The sequence below is a fragment of the Mesoplodon mirus genome (genome assembly GCF_964341445.2).
Source record: "Mesoplodon mirus genome assembly, chromosome: 5".
In the NCBI taxonomy this organism is placed as follows: domain Eukaryota; kingdom Metazoa; phylum Chordata; class Mammalia; order Artiodactyla; family Ziphiidae; genus Mesoplodon; species Mesoplodon mirus.
Genome location: NC_138980.1, coordinates 67046639 through 67072423, shown reverse-complemented (window position 1 = coordinate 67072423; position 25785 = coordinate 67046639). Strand labels below are relative to the sequence as shown.

At 47.0% G+C, this 25785-nt stretch overlaps 1 protein-coding gene across 3 annotated transcripts in view; it reads left to right on the top strand.

Annotated features, from left to right (window-relative positions):
- Window positions 1–25785, top strand: part of CYSTM1 (cysteine rich transmembrane module containing 1) — a 71465-nt gene that overhangs the window by 24352 nt on the left and 21328 nt on the right. For all 3 annotated transcript variants that reach the window (XM_082620612.1, XM_082620610.1, XM_082620611.1), the window contains exon 2: window positions 3526–3747. In XM_082620612.1, coding sequence (XP_082476738.1) covers window positions 3546–3747 — 202 coding nt within the window. In that variant the 5' untranslated portion in view covers window positions 3526–3545. The remainder of the gene's footprint in view (window positions 1–3525; window positions 3748–25785) is intronic.

The following is a 25785-nucleotide window of genomic DNA, read 5'->3' as shown; positions in this document are numbered from 1 at the left end:
CACATACATTTGGGAGAGTTTTGAGGGTCCCAGGAATAATGAGGAATAGATACACATAGATCGATCAAGAAAAGTCATGAAACATTGAAGTGTGAGGTTGTGATAGTTCTAAACACTTTGCTCTCTGTTCCTTCTCACTGCTCATTGTTCTTAGAAGGGCAGTGTCTTCAGAGAAATATAGGTAGAGACTTTGCTAGAGGGACAATGATCATTATTACAGGGTCTTGTTGGATTAATGAAGTTAAACTACAGTTTTGATGGAATTAGGTCAATACAGAGGACACACACACACTGAACTTCAGGAAAGAGTAGTTATGATGGCTGTGTTCTACTTCTGTGACTTAAAAAATAACTAATGGAATAGCTGTAGGGGGGTTAATGAGACTGATTTCTGTGTTAACCAGGGCTCACTAAGCCTTCCAGGTAGGAGAGAGGAAATGCAGAAGTAGTCAGCAGTTAGGTGCGCAGGTTCACGTGATGATTGCAGTGTTTGTCACCGTGAGCCTTTGGTTTAGGGTAAAGGGAAAGGCCATTTCCAGGTCAGAGTGTGATGCCACGTTGGCATAGACCAGAGAGCAAAGAAGGGAAAGAACTCTAGTTCTTTTCTGAATCCCTGCCAGGCCCCTGAAGAAAGAAGAATGAGAGACAAAATGCAGATGAGGTCAAAAGAGAGATCTTCGGGTTTCCCTGGTGGCGCAGTGGTTGAGAGTCCGCCTGCCGATGCAGGGGACGCGGGTTCGTGCCCCGGTCCGGGAGGATCCCACATGCCACGGGGCGGCTGGGCCCGTGAGCCATGGCTGCTGGGCCTGCGCGTCCGGAGCCTGTAATCCGCGGCAGGAGGGGCCACAACAGTGAGAGGCCCGCGTACCGCAAAAAAAAAAAAAAAAGAGAGATCTTCCAGCCATTCCGATTTCATCTTACAAAGTTTCGGTTTATTATCTCCTCCTTCAAGTGACACTCTCCTCACTCCCACCTCTTCTCATTGAGTTTAAGCCCCTACTGCTACCCAGCAGTCTGTTTACCACCTTTTCTAAAAACCACCATCCTTATGTTTGTCTTTTTAACCTGTTGTCCAGGGGAAGGATTTGAAGCATATCCATTTCTATACCCGACTACTTAGCACAGCGCCAGGCACAGTCAGCACTGCATAAATGTCTGCTTGCTTGAACATCAGTCAGAGGGGTTCATTAGCTTACCTTACTATTGGTTCCTAGTAGTGGAAATTCAGCAGAGGTAGCTTAGGTTAGGTTGGGTTTTAATCTGATTTATGAGCTATTATAAAGTCATCTGGAATCCCATTTCTTTCTTTCTTTTTAAATTATTTAGTTATGTATTTATGTATGTATGTATGTGGCTGCGTTGGGTCTTAGTTGCTGCACACGGAATCCTTGTTGCCACACGGAATCTTTGTTGCCACACGGAATCTTTGTTGCCACATGCGGGATCTTCATTGCAGCCTGCGGGATCTTTTTTTTTTTTTTTTTTTTAGTTGCGGCATGTGGGATCTATTTCCCTGACTAGGGATCGAACCCAGGCCCCCTGCATTGGGAGTTCAGAGTCTTAACCACTGGACCACCAGGGAAGTCCCTGGAATCCCATTTCTTTCCTTCTTTCTGCTCTGCCTTTCTGAAGTATCTACTTCATCTTAAGACTGTTGGCTCCCTCACGGCTGCAGGTTGGCTGTCAGCAATTTTGTAGGCCATGTCCTTGCTAGACCGTTTATTTGACTGTGTTAAGGGGAAGGGAAGGTTGGGAGTGTGTTAGGAGAGCCCCAAGATTTTTGTTGTTGTTGTTAAATTTATTTATTTTATTTATTTTTGCCTGCGTTGGCTCTTCTTTGCTGCGTGCGTGCTTTCTCTAGTTGCGACGAGCGGGGGCTACTCTTTGTTGCAGTACGTGGGCTTCTCATTGCATTGGCTTCTCTTGTTGCGGAGCATGGGCTCTAGTCATGCGGGCTTCCGTAGTTGTGGCTCGTGGGCTTCATTGCTCTGCGGCATGTGGGAACTTCCCGGACCAGGGCTTGAACCCTTGTCCCCTGCATTGGCAGGCGGATTCTTAACCACTGCGCCACCAGGGAAGCCCAAGCCCCAAGATTTTAATTGATCAAACCACTTTCGAACTAATCTGAGTGGCCAAGGGATGCCATTTGTGATTGGCTTAGTCCTGGAGTCCTTGAATCAGTCTTGATGGAAAAGAGGAAAGGGTGACCTGGATTGGCTTAGGTTAGATTGGGCTCACCCTGGAACTGGTAAGGAATGAGCTTCCCCAAAGCACATGAACTACAGGAAGAAAGAATGGACACTTAACTGGAAATCTGACTTATTATGAAGGGAGATGTGGTTGTTGTGTGGGCAGCCAGCAAAGTCCACTATTTTAATGCAGATTTTCTAGGGAACCTTACTTTATGGCTACTCTGTTCTTCTTATAGAGTCATTTATGAATTTATTGATTGCATATTATGAAAAAGAATTAATGGTGAAATTATTAAATTTTGAGTATGAGACTCTTCCCTCTATTAACTTACTCAGATAGGTAAAACGTTAAATATCAGTACAGTAGAGGGGTGACGGTACAAGGCAGCAAGATGACAGCAATCATGTTCATCCAGAATATATGTACTTTGCATTCCCCAGTAATGCTTTTAATCAGGAAGTCATTGTGTCAGGCACTTCGGGGGCTACAGAGATGATAGAAAGGAGATGCTGGCCCCTCCAGACTTCAGGCCCAATCAAGAGAATGGATAAAAGGCTTTGGGGATTGGGAAGAAATGGCCTCCCTCACAGAAGCAAACCACCCAGAACAGGAACCTGTAAAACAAAGTGGGGGCTCCTGGGGAGTGCTCCAGAGTCCTGGGAGCCTGGATGGTCAGAGGAGATGCTTGGCATGCTCTGTGGACAGCTCTGCCCTTTGTGTAGTGACAACCGAGCATACTGCTCAGAGCTGTGGGTCTCAGGAGAGCAACCAGATCACCCAGTACCCAGGGTGGGGGCAACCCTTACACTCACTGGTCACTCACTGCCGGTGTTGCTGCTTGTTAGAAAACCCCACTGTGGCCCAGCCCTGTTTGTTGGAGGATTTCTGTCACCAGGTCAGCCTCTGCTGATCTGATTCATAATTAATACTGTTAGACTTTCTGCCTTCTTCTTAGAGCTATCCAATCACATTTATGGATATTTTAGAGAATTAAAAAACAAAATAATAATCTGTTCTTTATTCAGCACATTTACTGGGGCCTGCCTTGTGCCAGTCACTATGCTAAGCTCCAGGGTCATGGTGATGACCCCAAACTGACGTGATTCCTGCTGTCACAGCCTGTAGTCTAGTGGGGGAGACAGACAAAAGGCAAACATACATAAGATATTTACCAATTGTGATGGTGAGAAGGAAACAAAATGGGCAGAGCTGAAGATGTGCAAGAGGTTTAAGATGTCTTAAGTCCATTTGTAAATGATCTCATGATTACAGTTTTTATCCTAACAATTTCCCCAGATTAAATGCAAATAACTTTCATTGTCTGTCTCTTAGGTGTACTCAGCAGGTCCCTGATGAACCAAGGGAACCCTCCACCGTATCCAGGGCCCGGTCCGACGGCTCCGTACCCACCTTATCCACAGCAACCGATGGGGCCTGAGGTCTACCCTCCAGGACCTGTGGGGGGACCCTACCCACCTCCTCAGGGGTACCCCTACCAAGGATACCCACAGTACGGCTGGCAGGGCGGACCTCAGGAGCCTCCTAAAAGCACAGGTACTGTGATGTGAATGGGGCATATATACAGTTGGTCCTCCATATCTGCAGGTTCCACACCCACAGATTCAACCAACCACCAGATTGAAAATATTTGGGGAAAAAAAATTCCAGAAAGTTCTAAAAAGCAAAACTTGAATTTACTGTGTTTCAGAAACTACTTACATAACATTCATGTTGTATTTACAACTATTTAAATGACATTTACATTGTGTTACATATTATAAATAATCTAGAAATGATTTAAAGTATATAGGAGGATGTGCGTAGGTTATATGCAAATACCTTTCATATAAGGTATTTATATATAAGGGACTTGCGCCACCGCAGATTTTGGTATCATGTGGGTCCTGAAACCAATCCTCCGTGGATACCGAGGGACGACTGTATGTGTATTATGTGGGTGTGCATGTGTGCAGTCCAATGTCACCAATGGAAATGTTTGCATATTTTCTTTGTCACAGAGGAAACTCTGGCCTTTGTTTGCCATGGTTGACATTTCGAAAGCTTGGTGACTGCTTAGGGTGGCTTCTAACTCCTGAGAAGGACTTCTTTCTTGGGAGGGCTGAATCAATTCTGCCTCCTTTCTCTTGTCCCCTGTGGGGCTGATGACTTCCTGGCCGACATGTTTTCTAAAGGCATCTCCTCGAGCAGTGAGAGGGGGCAAAGTACCAGTTGGATTCTTGCTCTGGCAGCCAGTTTTGCTTTTCAGGTTTAGCCTGTTGGGATTGTTTTATCTCTCAACTTGTTGACCCTCAAGTCATCCTCTTGCCCCTGCTATTGGGGTTGGTTTTCTTTACTAATATGTTTTCATAATTCTATTTAACCTGCTAGCTGAGTTGTCAGCAGGCTTATGAGTCCTTCTTGTGTGCTGGAACAGTGCTACTCAAAGTTTACTGTGCAGACAAGTGCCAGTCCATGAGCCGCTATCAGGCTGCAATGAGATAAATACAGAAAGTGAGAGTAAAATTTTAAAACTTTGAGAGCAATTTGACGTTGCTGTGACATTCGAGCATGGAATCTTGCATTTTACAAAAAGTAGCAGTCTGTGAAGGGTTAGGAAGGAAACATCTTGAGAAGCACTGTGCTACATGTCTTGGTGACCGTTATGACTGTTTTATAACCTCTTGGCTTGCAGAATAGTTGCTCTCTTAGAGCTTTCAGCTTTTCAATATAGCTCATTCTTACCGAGTGCTTATTATGTGCCAGGTGCTCTCCTAAGAGCTTTATATACATTCACATTTAATCCTTGCAACAGTCTTATGAGGTTATTCCCATTTTACGGTGAAGTAATTGAGACACAGAGTGGAGTAACGACTTGCCCAAGGCCACCCAACTAGAAATGGCAGACTCCAGATTTGAATCCTGAAAGTTTGACTGTGGAATCTGTACCTGTATCTTATTGCTGTACTGTTGTCCCTTTCCTGTCTTTTCTGACCTGACACATTTGTCTGAATTTAAGGGCCTTAGGCTGCCTCAGAGATTTTCCTATAGTTTAACCCCTTACTAATCAAAAGTAGTAACAGAACTGACAATTCATTTTATTTCAGAATTTGAGGGTTCTTTAGAATGGGTGGATGCCAAGGAAGAAAAATAGGTTTAAGAGGAATTGTGCGCTCAATATGGGAAAGATTTTACTTTTATGGTGTCAAGTCAGGGGCTGTATTAAGATTGAATAGATTTGAATACCTTTAAAAGATTGTTTATCTTGAAGGAAAACTTTTACAATCCAAGGTTCCGTTTTGTTGTAAGTTGTTATAACACGTGCTTGGAGGACTGCAGGAAGTACAACCAGTATAAATCAAAGCAGTTGGCATCCAGGTCTATGACATCAGAGGGGGATTTCCTGAAAATAAATCTCAGTTTCTGGGGTTTCTGCTTCAAAATAAGGTAACCCTGTGATGAATGAAAGAAGGCCGACTGAAAAGACCACGTAATATATGATTCCATTTATGTGCGTTTCAAGATTAAGCCAAACTAATCTATAGTGATGGAGATCAAAATAGTGGTTACCCCCTGGCTGTGGTGTCGGAGGCTAGGGTAGGGTTTGTTATTGACTAGGAAGGACACAGGGAAACTTCTGGGGTATTAGGAGTTTTTTTTGTTTTTTGTTTTTGGCTGCATTGGGTCTTCATTACTGTGTGCGGCCTTTCTCTAGTTGTGGCGAGCGGTGGCTACTGTTCGATGCAGTGTGTGGGCTTCTCATTGCGGTGGCTTCTCTTGTTGCAGAGCACAGGCTCTAGACGCGCGGGCTTCAGTAGTTGTGGCTCGCGGGCTCTAGAGTGCAGGCTCAGTAGTTGTGGTGCACAGGCTTAGTTACTCTGCAGCATGAGGGATCTTCCTGGACCAGGGCTCGAACCCGTTTTCCCTACATTGGCAGGCGGATTCTTAACCACTGTGCCACCAGGGAAGCCCTAGGAGTATTCTTTTATCTTAATCTGGGTATAAACATTTTCAAGCCACACACTTAATATTTGTGCACTTTAGTATATGTTATGTGTCAATGAAAAAAAAGTCAGCCCAGCATTTGTATTAAACAATAGATTCAGCCCAGTGCCTCCCTAGGTTGTGTCTTTCACCCATAGCCCTCCTGGTGTATGGTTTGTAGGCCATTTCTGGGCCTGTATTGTTTATACTGACTGTAACTACCATTCAGTGGATTTGGAACATTATAGAGCTTGTCTAGAATAAGTGCTTCCTGGGCTCGGTGGACCTTGTCCCCTCATGCAGAAAATACTCACAGGTTTGGCCCTCTTTCTTACCTTTGGTGTAATTTAAGTATTACATCAGCATTTTTGAGGGAAAAAATATTATCTTAATTCTTCTTAGGATTAAAAGGCTTTTTTATTTCAGTGTTATCAATTTATCAATGATTTTATAAATGCAGTTGAAAGCTGTTTAACATCCTTTTCTACAGGATTTCTCTCTCTGTCATCAGCCTGTGCATTGTTAATTGCCCAGACCTGTTCTATACCAGGTATGTCAGGGGATGCCAGGTGGTCAAGTTCTTCTCTCAACCTGGGGTCCAGGTTCTGTGAATGGGACCCTCTGACCCCCCTTTCACTAAGGGATGTGCTTTTTAGGGACCCCTTTCATTTCCTTCTCTTTATATTGCTCCTGGAATCCCCAGTCGGAATCATTCTTGGGGCCTGTATTCTAAGCATGTGTCTTTGAGCTCTCTGCAGAAATTTAGGGTTTTTTTTCTCTAGCAGGATGATTTTAGATGTATCTACTACTGCGTATGCCATCTCTCAGCTGAAGTTCATGTGTGTAGTCCCTTCTGTTAACAGCTACCTAGGTGGAAATGATTTGTTTTAGGGTCTTAGCTACTCTTAATTGGTGTCTGGTAATTAGTAAGGGTTTAATAAAGTGTTGAATGGACAGGTCGGTGGGTAGATGGCTAATCTAAGCAGAATCGTCTTTGGTAGTCTATTTTTTAGTTCAAATTTCATTTTTTCAGATATTGTATTTTTAAAATTTATTTTTGGCTGCATTGGGTCTTTGTTGCTGCGCGCGGGCTTTCTCTAGTTGTGGCGAGCAGGGGCTACTCTTCGTTGCGGTGCGGTGGCTTCTCCCACTGTGGAGCACAGGCTCCAGGAGCATGGGCCTCAGTTGTTGTGGCCTGTGGGCTCAGCACTTGTGGCTCGCGGGCTCCAGAGCGCAGGCTCAGCAGCTGTGGCACACGGGCTTAGTTGCTTCGCGGCCCATGGGATCCTCCCGGACCAGGGCTCGTACCTGTGTCCCCTGCACTGGCAGGCAGACTCTCAACTGCTACCCCACCAGGGAAGCCCCTGTATTTTTTTTTAAGCCTTTGTTTTTCTCAGGAAACGATGTGATTGGAAGCAGCAGGTGCTTGTGGGAATGAGGCTTCCCAGGGAGCACACCTGCAATATGTCAAGGGTCTCCTGGGGAGATTTTTAGTAATAATAACAACTATACCAACTAGTATTTCTTGCACTGGCATTAGCTTCACGTAATCTTCATAATGACCCTGAAGCATTAGTCCCATGTTAATAGAGGTGGAATCTGAGGCTCAGAGAGGTTGTGATTCAGTTATTTATTGTATAACATACCACCCTGAAACTCAGTGGCTTAAAACAACAGTGATTTATTATTTCTCATGATTCTGTGAGTTGGCTTTAGGGAATCTCTCCTGGGGTCACTTGCGTGACTTAATCCAGCTGTCAGCTTGGCTGGAGCTGAAATGTCCAAGACTGCCTCGCTCACGTGACGAAGGCCTGGGTTTAGCTCCATGAGGCCTCTCTCTACACATCTCCCTTTCCACGGCAACTAGCTTCCAAGAGTGTGAAAGTAGCAGCTGCCAGGCTTTTAATGGCTAGGCCCAGAGCTGGCACCGCCTCACTCACCCTGTATTCTGTTGCTCAAAGGCTGGCCAGATTCAGCAGGAGGGGAAATAGATGCCATCTCCCCCCACTCCTGCTTTTTTGGCAACAGCTTTATTGAGATACAATTCATATACCATACAATTCTCCCATTTAAAGTGTCCAATCCAGTGGTTTTTGGTGTATTCACAGAATTGTGTGACCATCAGCACTGTCTAATTCCAGAAGATTTTCATCACCCCAAAAAGAAACCCTTTGGCAATCACTCCCGATTTCCTTAACTCTCCTCCTACATGAATCTACTTTCTGTCTCTATTGATTTGCCTGTGTTGAACTTTTCTTATAAATGGAATCGTGTAATATGCGCTCTTTTATGACCGGCTTCTTTCGCTTAGTGTAATGTTTTCAAGGTTCATCCACGTTGTAGCAACTATCAGTGCTCCATTCCTTTGCCAAATAATATTTTATTGTATGGATATACCATATTTTATTCATCTGTTCATATTTTATTCATCTGTTCATTAGTTGATGGACATTTGGGTATCTGCTTTTGAGCTATTTTGAATAATAAATAATGGCTGTCATAAACATTGGTGTAAAATAGATTCCATCTCACTAGGAGGAATAGCATGTGAATACAGAGTGAGAGGAATCATTGGTGGCCATCTTGGCAGACAGTCCACCACGCTCCAATCTTTCCTTTTAACAATTCACCTCTCTCCCATGTGCAAATTATACCCATCCCCTTCTAAGACCACCAGATGTCTCATCCAGTAACTACCTCGGCTTGGAGTTAAGGATGTCACCATCGAGGATGGCCTCTAACCAGCCATGCTGCTCCCTTCACTCCCTACTCCTCATTTCCATTCTGCCCAACTGTACGGAGAGATCAAACAGAATATCAGCACTTCTGTGAAGCTTTCCCTCCTGTATCCCACACCTCCCATAGAATTTACCACTCCTAGGTGCTTCAGCTGCACCCCATACAGACTTCTTTCAAAGCATCTCCTCTCTCCAAATTCAGTTAGGTTTCATGTTCTCTCTAATTTACCTCTTTAATGTCTGACTCCAGTCAACCTTGCTCATACTATTTTAGTTTAGGCTTCCACCATTTGTGTTGGTCAAGACTCTTAAGATTGCAAGTGACAGAATCTCAGCCTTAAATATTAACCAACAACAGAGGATCATTGGAGACCTGAGTAAAGGCCCCAGATGATAGATGGTGACCAAAATAGACAGGAAAAAGGGGCACTGAGGGAACAGAGGCAACACAAGGAGCAAAAATCCTACTACAAAAAAAGGGGAGGCATCTTCTAATATTCTTAGATATGCAGGGAGATTTCTTACTGAAATAAGAGTAGGGATGCTATATAAAAAGCAACTCAGGATACAAAAGCACTTAGGCAAGGAGCATGTGTCAGCCCACGGATTGGGTTCAAAGACCCATTTGGATAGCCAGGTCTTGCCAAACCAGAACTTAAGGCTTTTTGCCACAGGTAGAAGTTTGACATATGTTTTGGTTATCTATTGCTATGTAGTAAATCACCCCAAATCTTGGCGTTAGAGATTCTATAATTTGGGCAGGACTTGGCAGGAAAGATTCATCTCTGCTCCCTGGTCCTGGAACATAGGAGATAACCAGTGTGCTGAGTTGAGTATGTGTACTTTCTACCCTTGAATGGGATTTACAAACTTTCCTTCTTGGCTTTCAGATTTATAGTTGTCTCAAGGGGCACTATTGGGTTGGCTTACACCAATAATACAGAGGAAGAAGCTGTTTGGTTTGGCAGATGCTTTGGAAGGGAGAGAGGGATGGGAGCATGACTGCTGGCTGTCTCACTGCTGGGAGGGGTTACGTGATGCCCATGCTGAGAAGCTACTATATTTATGCGTGTCCCGTCCAGGCTTGGGCTTTTCCACTCTTACTGGCTTGGTTTGACCCTCTTGTTTCCCATGAAGTTAATTTAAGTTCAGCCGTATTCTGTCAACTGTTTCAGTTTCAGTGAAATCTTGTACTTCTGGTTCATCATAACAAGAAATTGTTCTTTTGAGTGCAAAAAAAAAAAAAAAAAGCCCCCATCCAGTATCCCTTTTCCCCCTCTCCCTCCTTCCACGTGGCCTCTCAGTGTGGCTGACTTGGGCCTCACAGTGTGACAGCCTCAGGAGGTCTGGGCTCCTTAGGCGTTAGAGTGCAAAAGTGGCAGCTGCCAGGCCTTCCTTTAAAAAACAAACGGACAAAAAACTTTTCATTTAACTTCTAATTTTGAAAATATCCCAGACTTACAAAAGCTTTGCAGAAATAGTACAAACAATTCTGTATACCTTTCACGCAGATTTCCTCAAATCTTCTGCAACTACAAGGTAATGATCTCCCTGGCTTTTTTAGTGCCCAGGCTCAGAAGTCTCAGCACATCACTTCCACCACACTCTCTGTCAAAGCAGCCACAGGTCTAGCTAGCAGAGATTCAAGGGGAGGGGAAATGGACTTTACTCTTGATGGGTGGGTGACAAAGCCACAGTGCAAAATGGCACATGGGTGGGGAGATCTTCAGAAACTCTACCCCCAAGTCCCAGTGGTGATGGGTGAGCTCATGTTCAGTGAAGCATTCTAAATAACAAAACTCTAGGTTCTTATGAATAAGCCATAGTAACAAAACTGTTTAAAGTGAAAATTAAACACAACAGTATCTCCAGTCTTAGGTCAGAAGATAGGCCATCTGTCTTTTTAAGGAAAGTTCTGTGAATTGGTTAGAAAGTCATGAAGTCGTCCGAGGTTTTTAAATTCTCTCACCAAGTGGTATGGACTTATATACACCACCAAATGTAAAACAGATAGCTAGTGGGAAGTAGCCTCATAGCACAGGGAGATCAGCTCGGTGCTTTGTGTCCACCTAGAAGAGTGGGATAGGAAGGGTGGAAGGGAGGGAGATGCAAGAGGGAGGGGATATGAGGATATGTGTATATGTATGGCTGATTCACTTTGTTATAAAGCAGAGACTAACACACTATTGTAAAACAATTATACTCCAATAAAGATGTTTTTTAAAAAAAAAGAAAAAAGAAAGAAAGAAATTCTCTCACCAAAATTGAAATGGCTCCCACTCAGATACCTCAAATCATTGGAAATGTTAGAGTTCTCAGCTTATCACCCTTCCCGAGCTCATGGCAGACATCACTCATCAATTCTGGCTCTAGCTGCTCAGCCCCAAATTTGGCTTCAGAACCCTCCTTACCGAAGGATCCTAGGCAGCCGCTATGAGTGAGGCTTGAATTGTTAGGTAAGATGAGGCCATTTTACCATTCCTTGCTAGGCCGAATCCCTCTTTTTAGAGATACTAAAACTGAAGTACAGTGAGGTTTAGTGACTTGCCCAGGGTCCACGAGTTTTGACTAGGATGTAAGTCCTGATTCCAAGCTAAATGCATTTCTTCTTTATGGCCTGCTGCTGCAATCCAGCACTGATTCCACAGCAATTCCCAGACACCTTCCCTCCGCCTCCTCCCTCCGCCTTGCCCCCCAGCCACCGAAACAAACACAAAAACCTGGTAGTTATAACAGGGTACCACTTTCCTAGTAGACAAGTGAAGTGGAGTGTGATAAAAGCTGGGTTCAAATCCCCTTATTAACACGAGGACCTGGGCAGATTGTTTAACCTCCCTGATCTTTGAGTGTGCCTGCCTGCCCTTGTAAGCTTCCTGAAGGTGATTTTTTCTCTCCTTCATCTCTACTTCCACAGAACCTAGAACAGTGCTGACACGTGGTATATGCTCAGTAAATATTTGCTGGATGGATGGAAATATCACCAGTTCGAAAGGTGGTTGTGAATTCATGCTCCATGTCTGGTCCCCTTTCCCTTTGAGCCCCTTCCCTTGCTATTTAACTCTTGTGAGTCCAGATACTGAGGTTTTATTCTTCTGGGTTAGGACCGATATCTGACAATGTATCGATGTAAAATAAAATGAATTCTGCTTCAGCAGAGTCCTTGGGATGCCCCCATGGAGTTCAGAAGCCTGATTGGCCTTTGAACTGGATTTCTCAGCCTGTAAAAAAGTGCCCCTGTTCTTGCTCTTTGTAATTTGAAGAAGCAAAAGGGGGGAGCACCTGTTCCAGGGGAGCCCTGCCGGGTCACTGGCCAACCAGCAAGATGCTGTGAGCGGCCTTTCCTCAGTCCACCGTCAGAGTGCCGACTGGTAACATGGCATGGTGCACCTGCACACTGCCTTTGGTGTCTGACACTGCTCTCATCACTCAGCACAGGGATAAACGAGAAAGGAGTTTAGAAAGGAGTTTAACCGTCTGGCATCTCTGGCTAACTGGCTTGAGGTCTGGAATTACAGCTTGGCTTGTTTGAGCCTTTTATGCTTTTTTTTCATCAGAAACTCCGATCAGGCATCGTCATTGCCCTGAGAAGACTTTTCAGCATAGATAAAGTCCAGCTCAGTACCTTCTTTCTCTGCCAGGCATCAGATGACAGAATGTCTCAGCAAGGACACTGCCTGGTGCCACCTAAAGCCGCATTGGCTTAGGAATCTAGGTGGAGTTTCTCCAGTTCCCTGAGCTTCTGTTTCCTTATCTGTAAAATTGGTATTATAGGACTGTGGCAAAGCGTAAACAAAGTCATATACCACGTAGAGTGTATGGGCAACCAGGGACTTAGCACCCTCCCTTGGCCCACACCACTTTTCTGAATTTTGCTTGTGGTTGGATGGGGGTGGTGAAGACAGGAAGCCCTCAGGGGAAAGGTGGGGAAGCCAGTTGCTGGGGGTCATTCCTGATCTACCCTGAGAATCTCCACCCTTCTGAGGCAACCGTGGGACGGACAACTCCAAAGTCATGTCATCTGCAGTTTGTAGCCTTATAACTGGTCTCCCTCCTCCTGCTCTTGCCCCCTGCTGTCTGTTTTCTCCCCAGACCCTCTAGAAGCTTCCCTTATCACTCAGAGTAAAAGCCAGTCCTTAGGGTGACCAGCCAGGCCCTCCATGAGCGGGCTGCCCCCATGCACTGCTCCACCTTCACAGGCTGCCCCATTCCCACCCCGGCCTTGGTATTTGCCATTCCCTTTCCCTCTCCTCCGAAATCAACTGGGCTTGTGTCCTCTCGTGGTTCTTGCTCAGCTGTCACCTAGTCAGAGAGGCCTTCCAACCACCTCCCCTCTCCCTCTGCCCCATTTAAACAAGCACCCCAGCCTGGCACACTCTCCCCGCTATGCCCACCTCTTTTCTCTTCCCAACACATTGTTCACATGTCCCTTGGCTGCCTTTCTCCTCCTGCTGGAACGTAAGCTCCTTGAAGGCAGGGACTTTTGTATGTCATGTTCACTACTCAATTCCAAGTATGTGCTGACTGGCTGAGTGTCCCCTCCCCCAATGTCCTCTGCCTGCACAGGTGCCTTTGCAGCATTCTACTTCCAGCCTTACCTTGGGTCCCTGTTCCTCCTCATCTCCTCCGTACAGAATCCTGGGAGTGGCTCCAAGGAGCTGCTACTAACTGAGTTTTTGCTGTGTCACGCCTGGTGCTGAACACTGTATATCCATCAGCATTTAATTAGCGTGACAGCTCTATGAGGTGGGTCTTACTAAAGAAGAGTTTGCCCAAGGTCAGAGCTAGTAAGTGGCGAGCAAACATTCTAACACCATGTGTGACCTGAGAGCCTGTTCTCTATGATGGTGGAGCCTCAGGAATAGGTGCCAGCGCCCGAGGGCTCTGCCCCGTTGCTGCCTTCCAGTCTGGCTAAGGTCCGCGCTTGGCCTACTTCGTGCTGCTTCCTTCTTGGTCTCCTGGTTTATCCTGATCTCTGCCTTCTTCATGGCAAGAGTTGACTGTCTTGCGAAATACTTCTTTATATCTTATGCTCACTTGATCTTTGTTCAGTTAATTCATTTAACCTTCGTCCTTCCTCTTGCATCTCTTAGCACACATTCTGGGACGTTCAGTTGAATCTTCTAGTGCCCAAAGGGCATTTTCATAGAATTCCTTGGAAAAGTGCCCTTATGTCTCGCATGGGCTTGGGCCAGCATCTTTAGAACTTCAGCCAGCCCTGTCAGAATCGGGACACTTGTGGTTTCTGACTCAGCAAGTAGGTCTGGTCACATAGACTCTTTGCTATGAGAAGAGAGACAGACCCAGTGGCCACAGGAGGGAGGTCTCTAGAAAGGGAGGAAGAAGAGGAAGATGAGCAAGGAAGGGATATGAGAGGGAGACAGTATGGTTCCCAGACCTAGCACAGTAGCTGGTAGTTAGTAGTGCTTCCAGAAAGATCTACAGAGAACATGAAACCTCGGGGCCTATCTAGAGGAAGGTGCAGAAACTGGGGGCAAATGGGACGGTTGCCTGTGGTCTGATCCAGCCTGAACTTGGCCCCTCAACTAGGAGAAGGCGGGCTGCTTATGGGGTCCTCCTGGGATACGTGGCTCTTGATAAGGGCTCTGACCCCAGCTGTTTCTCTCAGCACTGCAGGGGCCCCCCTTTCCCTATCTCAGGGAGGGCAGGGACCTTCATGGCCCATCAGGCTTAGAGCTTGCTGATTCTTGCTTTGGAGGGGAAACTGCTCCTTCTTACTTTTTGTCATGGTCTACTGGCTTCCATTTAGTGGAGGCTTTGCTACCAGCCTGGGTTTCTATGTGATAGGCCAGAGGTTTTGATTTACCTGAGGATAAAAAGGTTTTGGTGGAAGCAGTTCCTCACCTAACGCTTGGGCGTGCCAGAGTAGAACCTATACAAGTTAAGGGCTCAAACATTTCTTTTGCCCTCCTTAATGGTTTTCTATTATTCTTAGAATAAAGACCAACATTCCAGAAGGTCTTGAGAGGTCCTTCATGGTCTAGCCTTGCCAGCAGATTCTGTTTCAATTCCTCAGCCTCACCGGGCCTCTCCTCCCATATGGCTTTTGCAAATTGTATTTCCTCTGTATGGCATGGAAAATTCACACCTCTCTTGACTCAGTACAAGTAACCTATTCATCCTTCCCATTTCACCCTTGTGTCACTTCAGTGATGCTGAGTGATGCCTTACCCCCACCCCGGTCTGGGTCAGCTTCTGTCCTTCATAGTACTCTCTGGGTTTGTAATTTTACAGCCTTGGCTCTAGTTAGAGAATTACGGTCTCCACCACTGTCTGAAAGCGTGCTGATAGTAGAGACCTTGTCTAATTTGACTGACCACTTGATTCCCCAGTAACTACTTGTTGAGTGATTGAAGATGAGAAGTTTAAGGATAGCACAGGGAACTCTGCTCAATATTTTTTTTTTTTTTTGTGGTACGCGGGCCTCTCACTGTTGTGGCCTCTCCCGTTGCGGAGCACAGGCTCCGGACGCGCAGGCTCAGCAGCCATGGCTCACGGGCCCAGCCGCTCCGCGGCATGTGGGATCTTCCCGGACCGGGTCATGAACCCGTGTCCCCTGCATCGGCAGGTGGACTCTCAACCACTGTGCCACCAGGGAAGCCCTCTGCTCAATATTTTATAACAACCTGGTTGGGAAAAGAATTTGAAAAAGAATAGATACATGTTTATGTATAACTGAATCACTTTGTTGTACACCTGAAACTAACACAACATTGTTAATCAACTACACTCTAGTATAAAATAAAAAGTTAAAAAAAATAAAGATATGCAGGAGAGAAGACAGGGTGAGTTTCTGGAATAAGCTTTTTCAAGTGTTAAACTGTGGGTTTGAGTTTGCAGAAAAGGCTGTTTTGCACTACTTTTCACTCCCTCACGTTATTCATTTTTTGGTCTGGGTTCTGAGCAGAATATTCACTGTGGAGCACTGTTGCAATACGCAGTCACAGGTATGTGAATTATCAGAACTGAGAGATGCAGCTTTGGGTCATTTTTGCCTCCACTGAGTGGTCTGGTCCCTAAACATAGTAACAACTCTCATAGAAAAAAAAAAAAAGTGTTTTCCCATTCATAGTCCAGATACCCCATCATCTCAAATCCTTTTTGTCTTCTTATTTCCTAGGCAGTTCTTACTTACATGCACGTGTCATTTGCACCTGGCTGCCATTGTAGTGTAGATTCCATTGTGTATTCTGTTTTCCCTGTATTCTGTTTTCCCCCCAACTTACTTTGTCATAAGCAAATTTCCTATAAGGCAGGGTTTCTCAACCTCAGCACATTGACGTTTGGGCCGGATAATTTTGGCGGGGGGAGTGGGGCACTGTCCTGTGCATTGTACAATGCTTAGCAGCATCTCTGGCCTCTTCCCGCTAAATGCCAGTGGTATCTGCTCAGTTATGACAACCAAAAATGTTGTCCAGACATTACCAGATGTTCCCTAGGGGCCCAGAACCTGCCTTTGAGAACCACTGCGATAGAGTCTTCATAATGAAAACTGTACGTTAGGCTTTTGAGCCCAGTGGAGAAAGAGGCCTTCCTAATCAGCTTCATTAGCAGCTGAAAAATTCATGACTTTTTCTGGTGACCTGCCCAGGAAGAAGGCTCCGGGAACTTGGAGCTATAAAGAATTCCCTCTTGACCTCTTACTGGACAGACAGGCTTTGTTTCTGAGCCTCTCTGGTGGGACGGGAGAATCTGGGTGTTTGATACCAATTCCTAGATTAAAACTAGGAGGACAAGAAGAGTTTGAAGCCAGTGGTCTAAGTTTTTGAACATTTAATATTAATTATTGTTGAATAGTTAATAAATAATAGTTAAATAAAAGAGCTAATAATTATCAAGTGGTTACGGTGTGTCAGGCATTTTTATGTGTTAACTCATTTAGTCCTGAGAACAACCCTCTGAGGTAGATCTTTTCTCATCCCCGTCATGTAGATGAAGGAACTAAAGCAGAGAAAGCATGAAACTTGTTCATGGTCTCACAGCTAGGAGGTGGTAGAGCTGAGGTTCAAACCCACCAATCTAACCCCAAAGCCTGTGCTCCTCAGTGACTACCATTTATTGAGCACCTAGTGAGGTGCCCAGCTCTGGGCTGAGAGCTTTATGGACATGGCTTCAATTCTTGCAGTAGTCCTTCCAGGTAAGTGGTGTTATCCCAGATCTTACACATGTGGAACCTGAGTCTTAGAGAGGCTATAATGTCTTGCCCATGGTTCCCCAAGTGTCTGACCCAGAGCCTGACATGCTTCCATGTGTCATGGGGCCTCCCATGAATGAGTAGAAGTTTTGTTTTTTTTTTTTTTAAACTTTGTCTTCTTTTCTTTTTGGAATCTCACCACTCACTCATTCAACAATTGTGAAATGCCTTGTGTAATTTAGTGCAAAGCACTAAATAAATGTTACTGTTTCTAATTAGATCTTGTTCAGGTGCTTTGTGTACATTATCTTTTTTAATCCATACAGTGGTCTTGGTGGTTTCCTATTTCAGAGATGAGGACACAGGTTCAGAGAGGTGAATTAACTGGCCTAAAGTCAAAGAGTAACTCACTAAGCCATGAATTGAACCCAGGTCTGTCTGGTTCAAATTGTATTCTTAACTTTCATGCTCATTTGCATTGCATTAGGAAATACCCTTGAAATACTTCAAAATATTAATAATATATATATATAATATTTTATATTATAGATATAATATTAATAATAGCATGCATTGTTAACAGCAGTGAAGAGGTGGGCTCTCTGAGTATGACGTGTGTTCTCTGGGACACTCAGTTGCGACTCTTTTCCTTTCTTTTCACAAAAGCAGATGCGATTGGCCTTTAGTGAGTGAACTGGGCTCTTGGCACCAGTTTTGATTCTCATTCCCCGTATTTGTGACCTCAGGCTTTAACTTGATAGATCTGCTTAGCTAGGCCCGCGCTTAGATGAAGTCCTGTGCGCCTGTCCCCCAGCCCCCGCCCTGTGACTGCACTAGGTCTGGGAACTGGCGTCACATGAAGACAGTCCGGTCACGAGGACACTGGGGGACCATAGGCTCCTAATGGTGGCCTTGGGTTTTTCCATCTTCTTGGATATAGAGACACAATCTGTTTTGGTCAAATGCTTCATGTAAAACACTCTTTTGCCTTTTCAAAAGCCTTGGCCTGCCCAGCGCTCAGGGGTAATGGAGTATGAAAGGGCAGCTGCTCTTTGCAGATCCAGTTTACTCAGCTGGCCAGGCAAGTGTGCTCAGTTGGCTGGACCGGGCTGGCCCAGGAAACGGGGGTGTTTGAAGTCCTACCCTGCTCCCAGACCACTCACCCCCAGGTGCAGCCCAGGTTTTCTGCTCTAGTACTGCGTTTACCCAGTCTTGAAACTTGACATACGCCTTTCGTTCACATCTCGCATAAGCTTTTTAAAGTTAGGTTGATGTAAACAATGAGGAAATTAGTTTGGTGGGCAAGGAAAGGTAGGCTGCTTTGGGTAAAAGGCATCCAGGGAAACTGGAAGGTGCAGGTGGGATAGATCAGGTCGTCTCTAGGATTGGAGCCAGGACCGTGGTGTTGGGACCGCCCTGTGAGTGAGGTCACCTAGGGTGGCGGGGGCCTTTCCCTAGGATGCGTCCTTCCAAATAGCAGTGAGGCATTAGCTGTGCCGAGAGGCCGGCCCGGGGCCCGAGCACAGTCCATGTGGCTCTGCCTGCAACCTCAGCCATTGTGGCCCAGCGCCCATGGGCACCTGCTTCCCCGTGGTCAGTGTGGTTAGCCGCAGGGGAAAAATCTATATTCTGCTTACATTGTGGCTCACCAGAGCTGAGACGCTCCAAAAAGCGGGACGCAACACAGGCCGATCATAACTAAAATGCTGACAATGAAGATGGCGAGGGCTGGTGTCTGTAGATGAGGGCTTAGCCCAGCGTTCACTGACACCAGTGTGGGGACCACGCCCAGCATGGTCAGGGGCCAGAAGAGTGGCTTTCTCCAAACCCTGATTTAGTGCAGCTCTGCTGTATCCCAGGCCACTTACTCCTGTGGTACAACCGGGTTCTCACACAGAAAAACATGGCTTCCTTCTAAATTACAGGAGTTACTTTTTAAATTACAGGAATATCTCTTCTTTATAGAAAGTAAATAATACCCATTCTTCTGCTATCCAGAGACAGTAGTTAACATTTTTGTATAAATCTTTTGGTCTGTGTTTAGTTTTTTATGATGCAGCCCTTTTTTTTTTTTGCGGTACGTGGGCCTCTCACTGCTGTGGCCTCTCCCGTTGCGGAGCACAGGCTCCAGACACGCAGGCTCAGCGGCCATGGCTCATGGGCCCAGCCACTCTGCGGCATGTGGGATCTTCCCGGACCGGGGCATGAACCCGTGTCTCCTGCATCGGCAGGCGGACTCTCAACCACTGTGCCACCAGGGAAGCCCGATGCAGCCCTTTTTGAAATTTGACTAGTATGTTAATCTCTGTCCAGGAAATATATTTGCAGCTAATATAAATGCTACGTAAAAGTGTTGTTGGGCGTTTTGGGTTTTTTTCTTCATCTTAAATTCATCAATCTGTGTACCCTCAGCTGCATCTTGGTCCCGTAGAATGTGAGTCTTGCGAGTGGCAATCAGTGGTTTCCGGTGAAGTCTCCATTGCAGATGTTAATCTCATGCTGCTGACTTCATGCTGGGCGCCCCCAGCACCGCCCCCCCCCCGCCCTACAATACACAGTGCTTTTCCTTCTAGCCATTTTTTTTTTTTTACAGCAGCAGTAATACTTATAATGTATTATCTGTTTACTTTGTGCCTGGCACTGTGCTGCTTTTCAAGGCGTTAATCATCTAATCTTTATAACAATCCCAAGAGGTCGGTGGTGTTACTGTCTCCGTTTTTCAGGTGAGGAAGCTGAGCCACAGACAGCTTAACGGAAATGCATTTTACCAAAATGGACTATGCCAGGTGTAGCAAGCTCAGCCCCCAAGCCCAGTGAACCTGCATCCACAGCGGCTGGACCTTGGGGGCTACAGGGATGAAGAGGACCCAGCTCCTGACCTGAGTGCTGGTCTGGCGGGGGCTGAGAGACCCACTGGGACCAGCCAGTGAGTGGACCGTGACAGTATTTGTAGCCTGCCCTGCCCTTCTGCTGTTGGACACTTGCCTTGGCTCCCTGAGGGAGTGGCTTCCTCCTCCAGGAAATACAGACTTTCCTATCCACTCTTCTGGGAAGCCTTATCAGCTCGCAGCCAGGAAGCTTGCTGCTGTGTGCCGTCAGGGCTGTAACTCTTTTAGTTTTGAGAGGCCAGTACTGCTTCCCTCCTTGTTCCCCTGCTGGCCTCAGTGGCTTTTTTCTCATTATATCAGTGGTGTGCTGCATGTCCAAGCTAGGATCCTGGTTGGAAAAGGTGGCTCACTCCCTAGGGTGCCCTTATGCATCCTCAGCCTCCTAGACCTTAGAGGCTTTCTGAAGCTGGAGAAGGGCATCCCCACCACCGCCCCACAAACGTGCAAGTGCATGCACACGCACACACGTTTCCCCTAGAGCTTGCACCTGGGTGTGTGTGGTGATGTGGAAAGCTTTGTTCTTGGTGTCCCAGGCATCAGAACCTTTTCCCAGGGACACAACCTGCTTAAAGACCATAAATTGAGAATAACCTAGGAAAGATTTCAGTGCTTTTCAATTGCATTTTCCTTAGGGGAAAAAAAATTTCCATTAGCCTTACTTTTTGGTAGTGTCTTGGTTCCCTCTGAACTTTTCCATTTAACCCTGAAATGAGTCCATTGGTAGCCTGGGATACCTTGTCAGCCTGGAGGATTTTGGAGCGTGCAAGATTCTTTTCGAGTTGTTCTTAATGGGTAAAAATGGACTTTTGCTTCTGAGAATAGGTGTATCCTGGGTAGTTCATAAAGGATCAATATTCTCCAGCCCTGCCCCCTCCCCCCAAAGAAGCCCTGTCCAAGTACCCTTGGGCAGCCATGGGTAACCATGAGTTCCTCAAGGCTGTGGGCACAGTACCCTAGGCCTACAGATCTGAAGGAAAGGCTCTCAGGAGGGCCCTCTGGAGAAAGTGTCTTCTGGGGCTGCGGGGCTGACTGTCCCTGGCCCAGCCAGGCTCGGGCCCCTGAGCTCCTTTTGCTTGCTTCACTCTTTCCCAAGATGATCTCCTAGTCACATGGATCCCTTTTGGGATAGAGTGATGGCCCTGATACCAGGGACTGCCCTCAACCATTTCAGGAAAGTTCCGGATGAGCCAGGATCTCTTGAAGGACTTAAACTGACAGAAGTGGGAGTGACACCCTTCCTTAAGAACTTAAGACTGACAGGGTCTTCATATTTTTTCTTAATAGTGCTTTGCCATTGCTTCAGAGAATAGCCAGCTAAGCCTGTATCTGCAGCTTGCTTGCAAGGTAGGCTGGAAACAGCTTTTCCAGCTGAGGTAAAAGGTGCAAGACAAATCGTTCATTCACTCATTCATTCGTTCATTCATTCATTCCATGTCCCCTATATGCCAGGCCTACCGAGTGCCCTGTGCCAGACTAGGGGCATGGCGTGGTGAGTGATGCTGGCGTGTTCAGCATTTTTATCCAGGTAGAATCAGGAGCTAAGGGTCACCAGAACTCGTCTTGGAGAGCAAAAGGAATTCCTCAGCAAGACCTTTCCCCTGTGCAGACCTGGGAAGAGGGTAGGGAGGGTGAGGGGTTGGCAGAAGGATTCTTTTTTTTTTTTTTTTTTTTTTTTTTTTCTTTTTGCGGTATGCGGGCCTCTCACTGTTGTGGCCTCCCCCGTTGCGGAGCACAGGCTCCGGATGCGCAGGCCCAGCGGCCATGGCTCACGGACCCAGCCGCTCCGCGGCATATGGGATCCTCCCAGACCGGGGCACGAACCCGTATCCCCTGCATCGGCAGGCGGACTCTCAACCACTGCGCCACCAGGGAGGCCCGGCAGAAGGATTCTTGGTGGTCGCCAGCTCCAGCTGCTGCCGTGGCGGGGAGGGTCACTGGGACAGCTGTGAGGTTGTGCCTTATTAGGGGGCAGTGCCCCCGGCCCTCCTGGGTCATCGCCCAGCAGCCTGGCATCCACAGGAGGTGGCCCGGCAGTACCTAAGGGAAACAGACACCTCTTTTACCCTATTTCCCTGTCACCTGTTGGTTCTTCAAAAAGACCTCAGTTCATTGTGTAGAAGGAGAAACTTGTCTATAGACTCCGCTAGCAGCCTTACATAATGCCCATGTTGCTTCCAGGTGTCTCAGCAGTTAGGGAGTCCTGCCTTCTGTCCTTCAGGTCTCTGTCTTGGGAGTACCAATGGCAGCTAACAAAAACCAAGAGCCTGCTGTATACTGGGCACTGGCCTATGTGGCTTAACTCATTAAGTCCCCAAAAACCCAATGACGGAAGAGGTGCTATTATTATTCTCATCTTACAAGGGAGGAAACTGAAGCTAGGAGAGGTTGTCACCCTTCAAAGTGGCATTGAGAGCGGACCCCGGGGGATACGACTCTACAGCCACCTCTCCATCTCCACGGTGTTTCTTGGCGAGCTGCTAGGAGGCTGCGGTCTGTTTGTGCTGTGATCTCAGGGGTGCGCCTGACTGGGACGACAGCAGGGAGGCAGGAGTGAGCCCTAGGCTGAGTGTGCTGGGCTTTCAGAGTTTGCTGAGAGCCCTTCCGTTCTCCAAACTGACGGGGCTGTAAATAAACCCACTGCTTTGGGCAGCTGAACCCTGCTCATTGGATGGGGAGCAATCAGCTGCCTTCCATCCTTCCTGACGTCTTGGAGGCTCCCTGTGTACCCTGTCCACCTCCAAGGCTAATCTCACCTAGTTTCCCACCTCAGCCTTTCATAGCAAGGATTAGCCTGTCTCTTCCTGTTTCACCGGAAAGGTGGTTGGTCATGCTGTTGGAGACTTATTTTTGGATTCGGCTTCAGTGACAAGCTGGCTAGAACTAGTGGAGTTGACCATGGAAGGAAGTTGTCTTCCTGAGCTCCAGCCCTGCCTGCCTAACAGAGTTCTAGTCTCAGCCCTGCAGGCCAGGGCCCTGCCTCCCCTTCTCCCCTGGGGAAGTCTCTGGCCTCACGTTTGCCAAATGACCTATCTCAGTGGATGTGGTGGTAGTTTTCAGGACCCTTGGTGGTTGACTTTTGGGTGGTTTGTGGCGGTGTTACAGAACAGCAGGGACTGTTGGGGACTGCTTGGCGGAGCCCAGGCCCCCCACACACAGTTCTTTCCAGATCTATAAGGATGACCTTTGGTGCTGTGAAGTGGTAGGCGGTGTGCCTCAGGGGGCAGAGGGTGGGGTGGGGGGGCACTTGTTACAAGTCAGGTGTGCCTTGCTTGAATTACCTGCTCACCACGCTCACTGAGGGTGGCTCTCCTGTCCTGTCCCTCCCTCAGAGCTCACCATGTACCAGGGCTCTAAACTGGGGTGGCTTCAGGTGAAAATACAGCTATTTTTACTGTCTGCCAAATTAAGCTTGACCAAGGAGGAAGAAAACAACCTCGGGCATTTTACATAAATGTGTCTGCTAGGACTGTTAATCAGTAACTCAGGAACCTGGTACGTGCAGAAGCCAGTTGTGGTCTGTATACCTAAGATAAAGACACATTTTGTGTTCAATAAAAGCGATATGGTGGTGTTTGCCTTGTTAGAAAATGCAGCAAGACCTATTTGGATGAGGCTCCTGAGGCCAGTACTCAGTGTGAGTCAGGCTCATATTGCCGATGGCAGAGCAGCCTGTGCCTGTCTGTGCCGGGGCACTAATTGTAAGAACCCGCAGCCACTTCCGTGGTGATCTCTGCCCATCTGGGCCCATTCCAAAGAGCCAGTGCCCCTCAAAGGAGCCTCTCCCCTTTTTTCTGTAACCCAGTGCCTGAAACCAGAAAAATAATTTTCCTGGTTTCTGTTTAGCATCCAGAATCATGGCAGTTGTTGTCTTATATTGAGGGGCCACTGACAGTGGGAGTTTGAGGCTTCTGAGTCTATTTCTGTTCTACTCCTACCTTTTCTCTCCTTGCTTTGTTTCCGTGATCCCCTGGTTCCAAGCGTGTTTCCTGCTGCTTAGCAGGGTATGAAATAATAGATCGTGCAGTTCATCACCATCACCACCACTCCCTCCTTGGGGCAGGGCGTGTCAGGCCATGCTGACTATCAGTCAGGAGAAGCCAGGGCTGTAGCACAGCCTGGGCCAACCTAAAATGCTGCCTGTTCCTGGGTGAGCTGCTCACTAGCCAGCGTTTCTTTAAATTTTCTTGTAAAGGAAGGAAAACAAGGACAGGGCAGTAGTAGGATTGACATTCCTCTCTCCTTAGCTCATTCTGAAAGGCCCTGTCCTGATTCTGGATTCTAGTTGTTGAATATTGGTCCCCCCGCCCCCCAGTATGGCATGTCACCATGCACTTCCTCAGATAGGTCGTTGGCTCTTCTTTCCAAGGTGTCTGTGAGCTGCTTGAGTCAGGCACCGTGTCTTTCATCCCGGACTCCCCTGCAGGGTTGGCTGTGTCAGGGAAATGAGGAGTGAGCATGTGGGGTGGGAGGGAGCCTGAGCAGAGTACCCGCCACCACAGCAGCTTCTCTCTCCTCCAGCACATCCTCTGTGAGGTCTGGCTGGAGAGGTCTGGAGGGGTCTTCGGGCTGGAGGGCAGGTGGGCACCTGGCAGACAGAGCGGACCTCCTTTTTTTGATGGCTGTGATGGGCGTCTAGCTGTCTGGCTTCAAGGGCAGCCTGGGGGAAGGCGGGATCAATCACACCACCAACCCAGGAGAACTGAAACAGCTGCTGGGACAGAAGGTCCCTGAGCCACCAGCCTATACAGCTTTGCCTCCTGCAAAGCTCCCGTATCTCTTTCCCCGCAGGGTGTTGATATGCCTGGAATCCTCATGAATAAGTGGAGGATGAAAGAATGTAGGGTTTATCATTTTAACCACTTTTAAGTGTACAGTTTTGTGGCATTAAGTCCATTCACGTTGTTGTGCAACCATCACCACTGTCCATCTCCACAACGTTGTTCATCAGCCCGAACTAGAACTCCTTACCCACTAAAAAATAAATCCACTCTCCAGTCCCTGGCAACCACCTTTCTACTTTCTGTCTCTATGAATTTGGCAGCTCTAGGTACCTCATGTAACAGGAGTCATATGGTATTTGTCCTTGTGACTGGCTTACTTCACTTAGCAAAAGTTCCTTAAGGTACACCCATGTTGTAGCAAATGTCAAATTTTCTTTCCTTTCTTAGGCTGAAGAATATTCTATCGTATGTATAAACCGTGTTTTGTTTATCCTTTCATCCATTGGTGGACACTTGGGTGGCTTCCACCTTTTGGCTGTTGTGAATATGCTGCTGTGAACATGGGTGTGCAAATACCTGTTCAAGTACCTGCTTTCAATTCTTTTGGGTACGAGTTATAAAGCACAGGAGCAGGATGTCTTTTGAAGGTCAGTTTCTGATGACTCACCCTTCTCCACTGAGGGCTAGACTCACAGGCCAAAAGGTAGCTTTACTCACTGCCTAATTTTAGACTCCAACATCACCACCACTGGTCACTCGTAACATCAGGCTTCATTTTGTTATTTGATAGGCTTTCACAGCATGTTACAATTCCAGTTTTACATATTACCTGTCACTGACTACACTTAGCTGGCCACTTCCTTGTGATTGTGGAGGCACCCTTGTCACTCGGTGGTGGGCGTTGACTAGGCAGTGCACCTCATTACACCCGGTTTGCTTCCGGGGGTGCAGGCTCTTGATGACTTTGCCCCTCCTAACCCAAGTTGGGCTGGTCTTTTGGTCTCGTCCCCAGACCTGGCTCCGTCCTGGGACCCGAAACCCTGAGCCCACTGACAACTGAGGATGTTGAGGTCACTTGTCTTCTATTCGCAGTAGCTTTGGGCAGGTGTGGT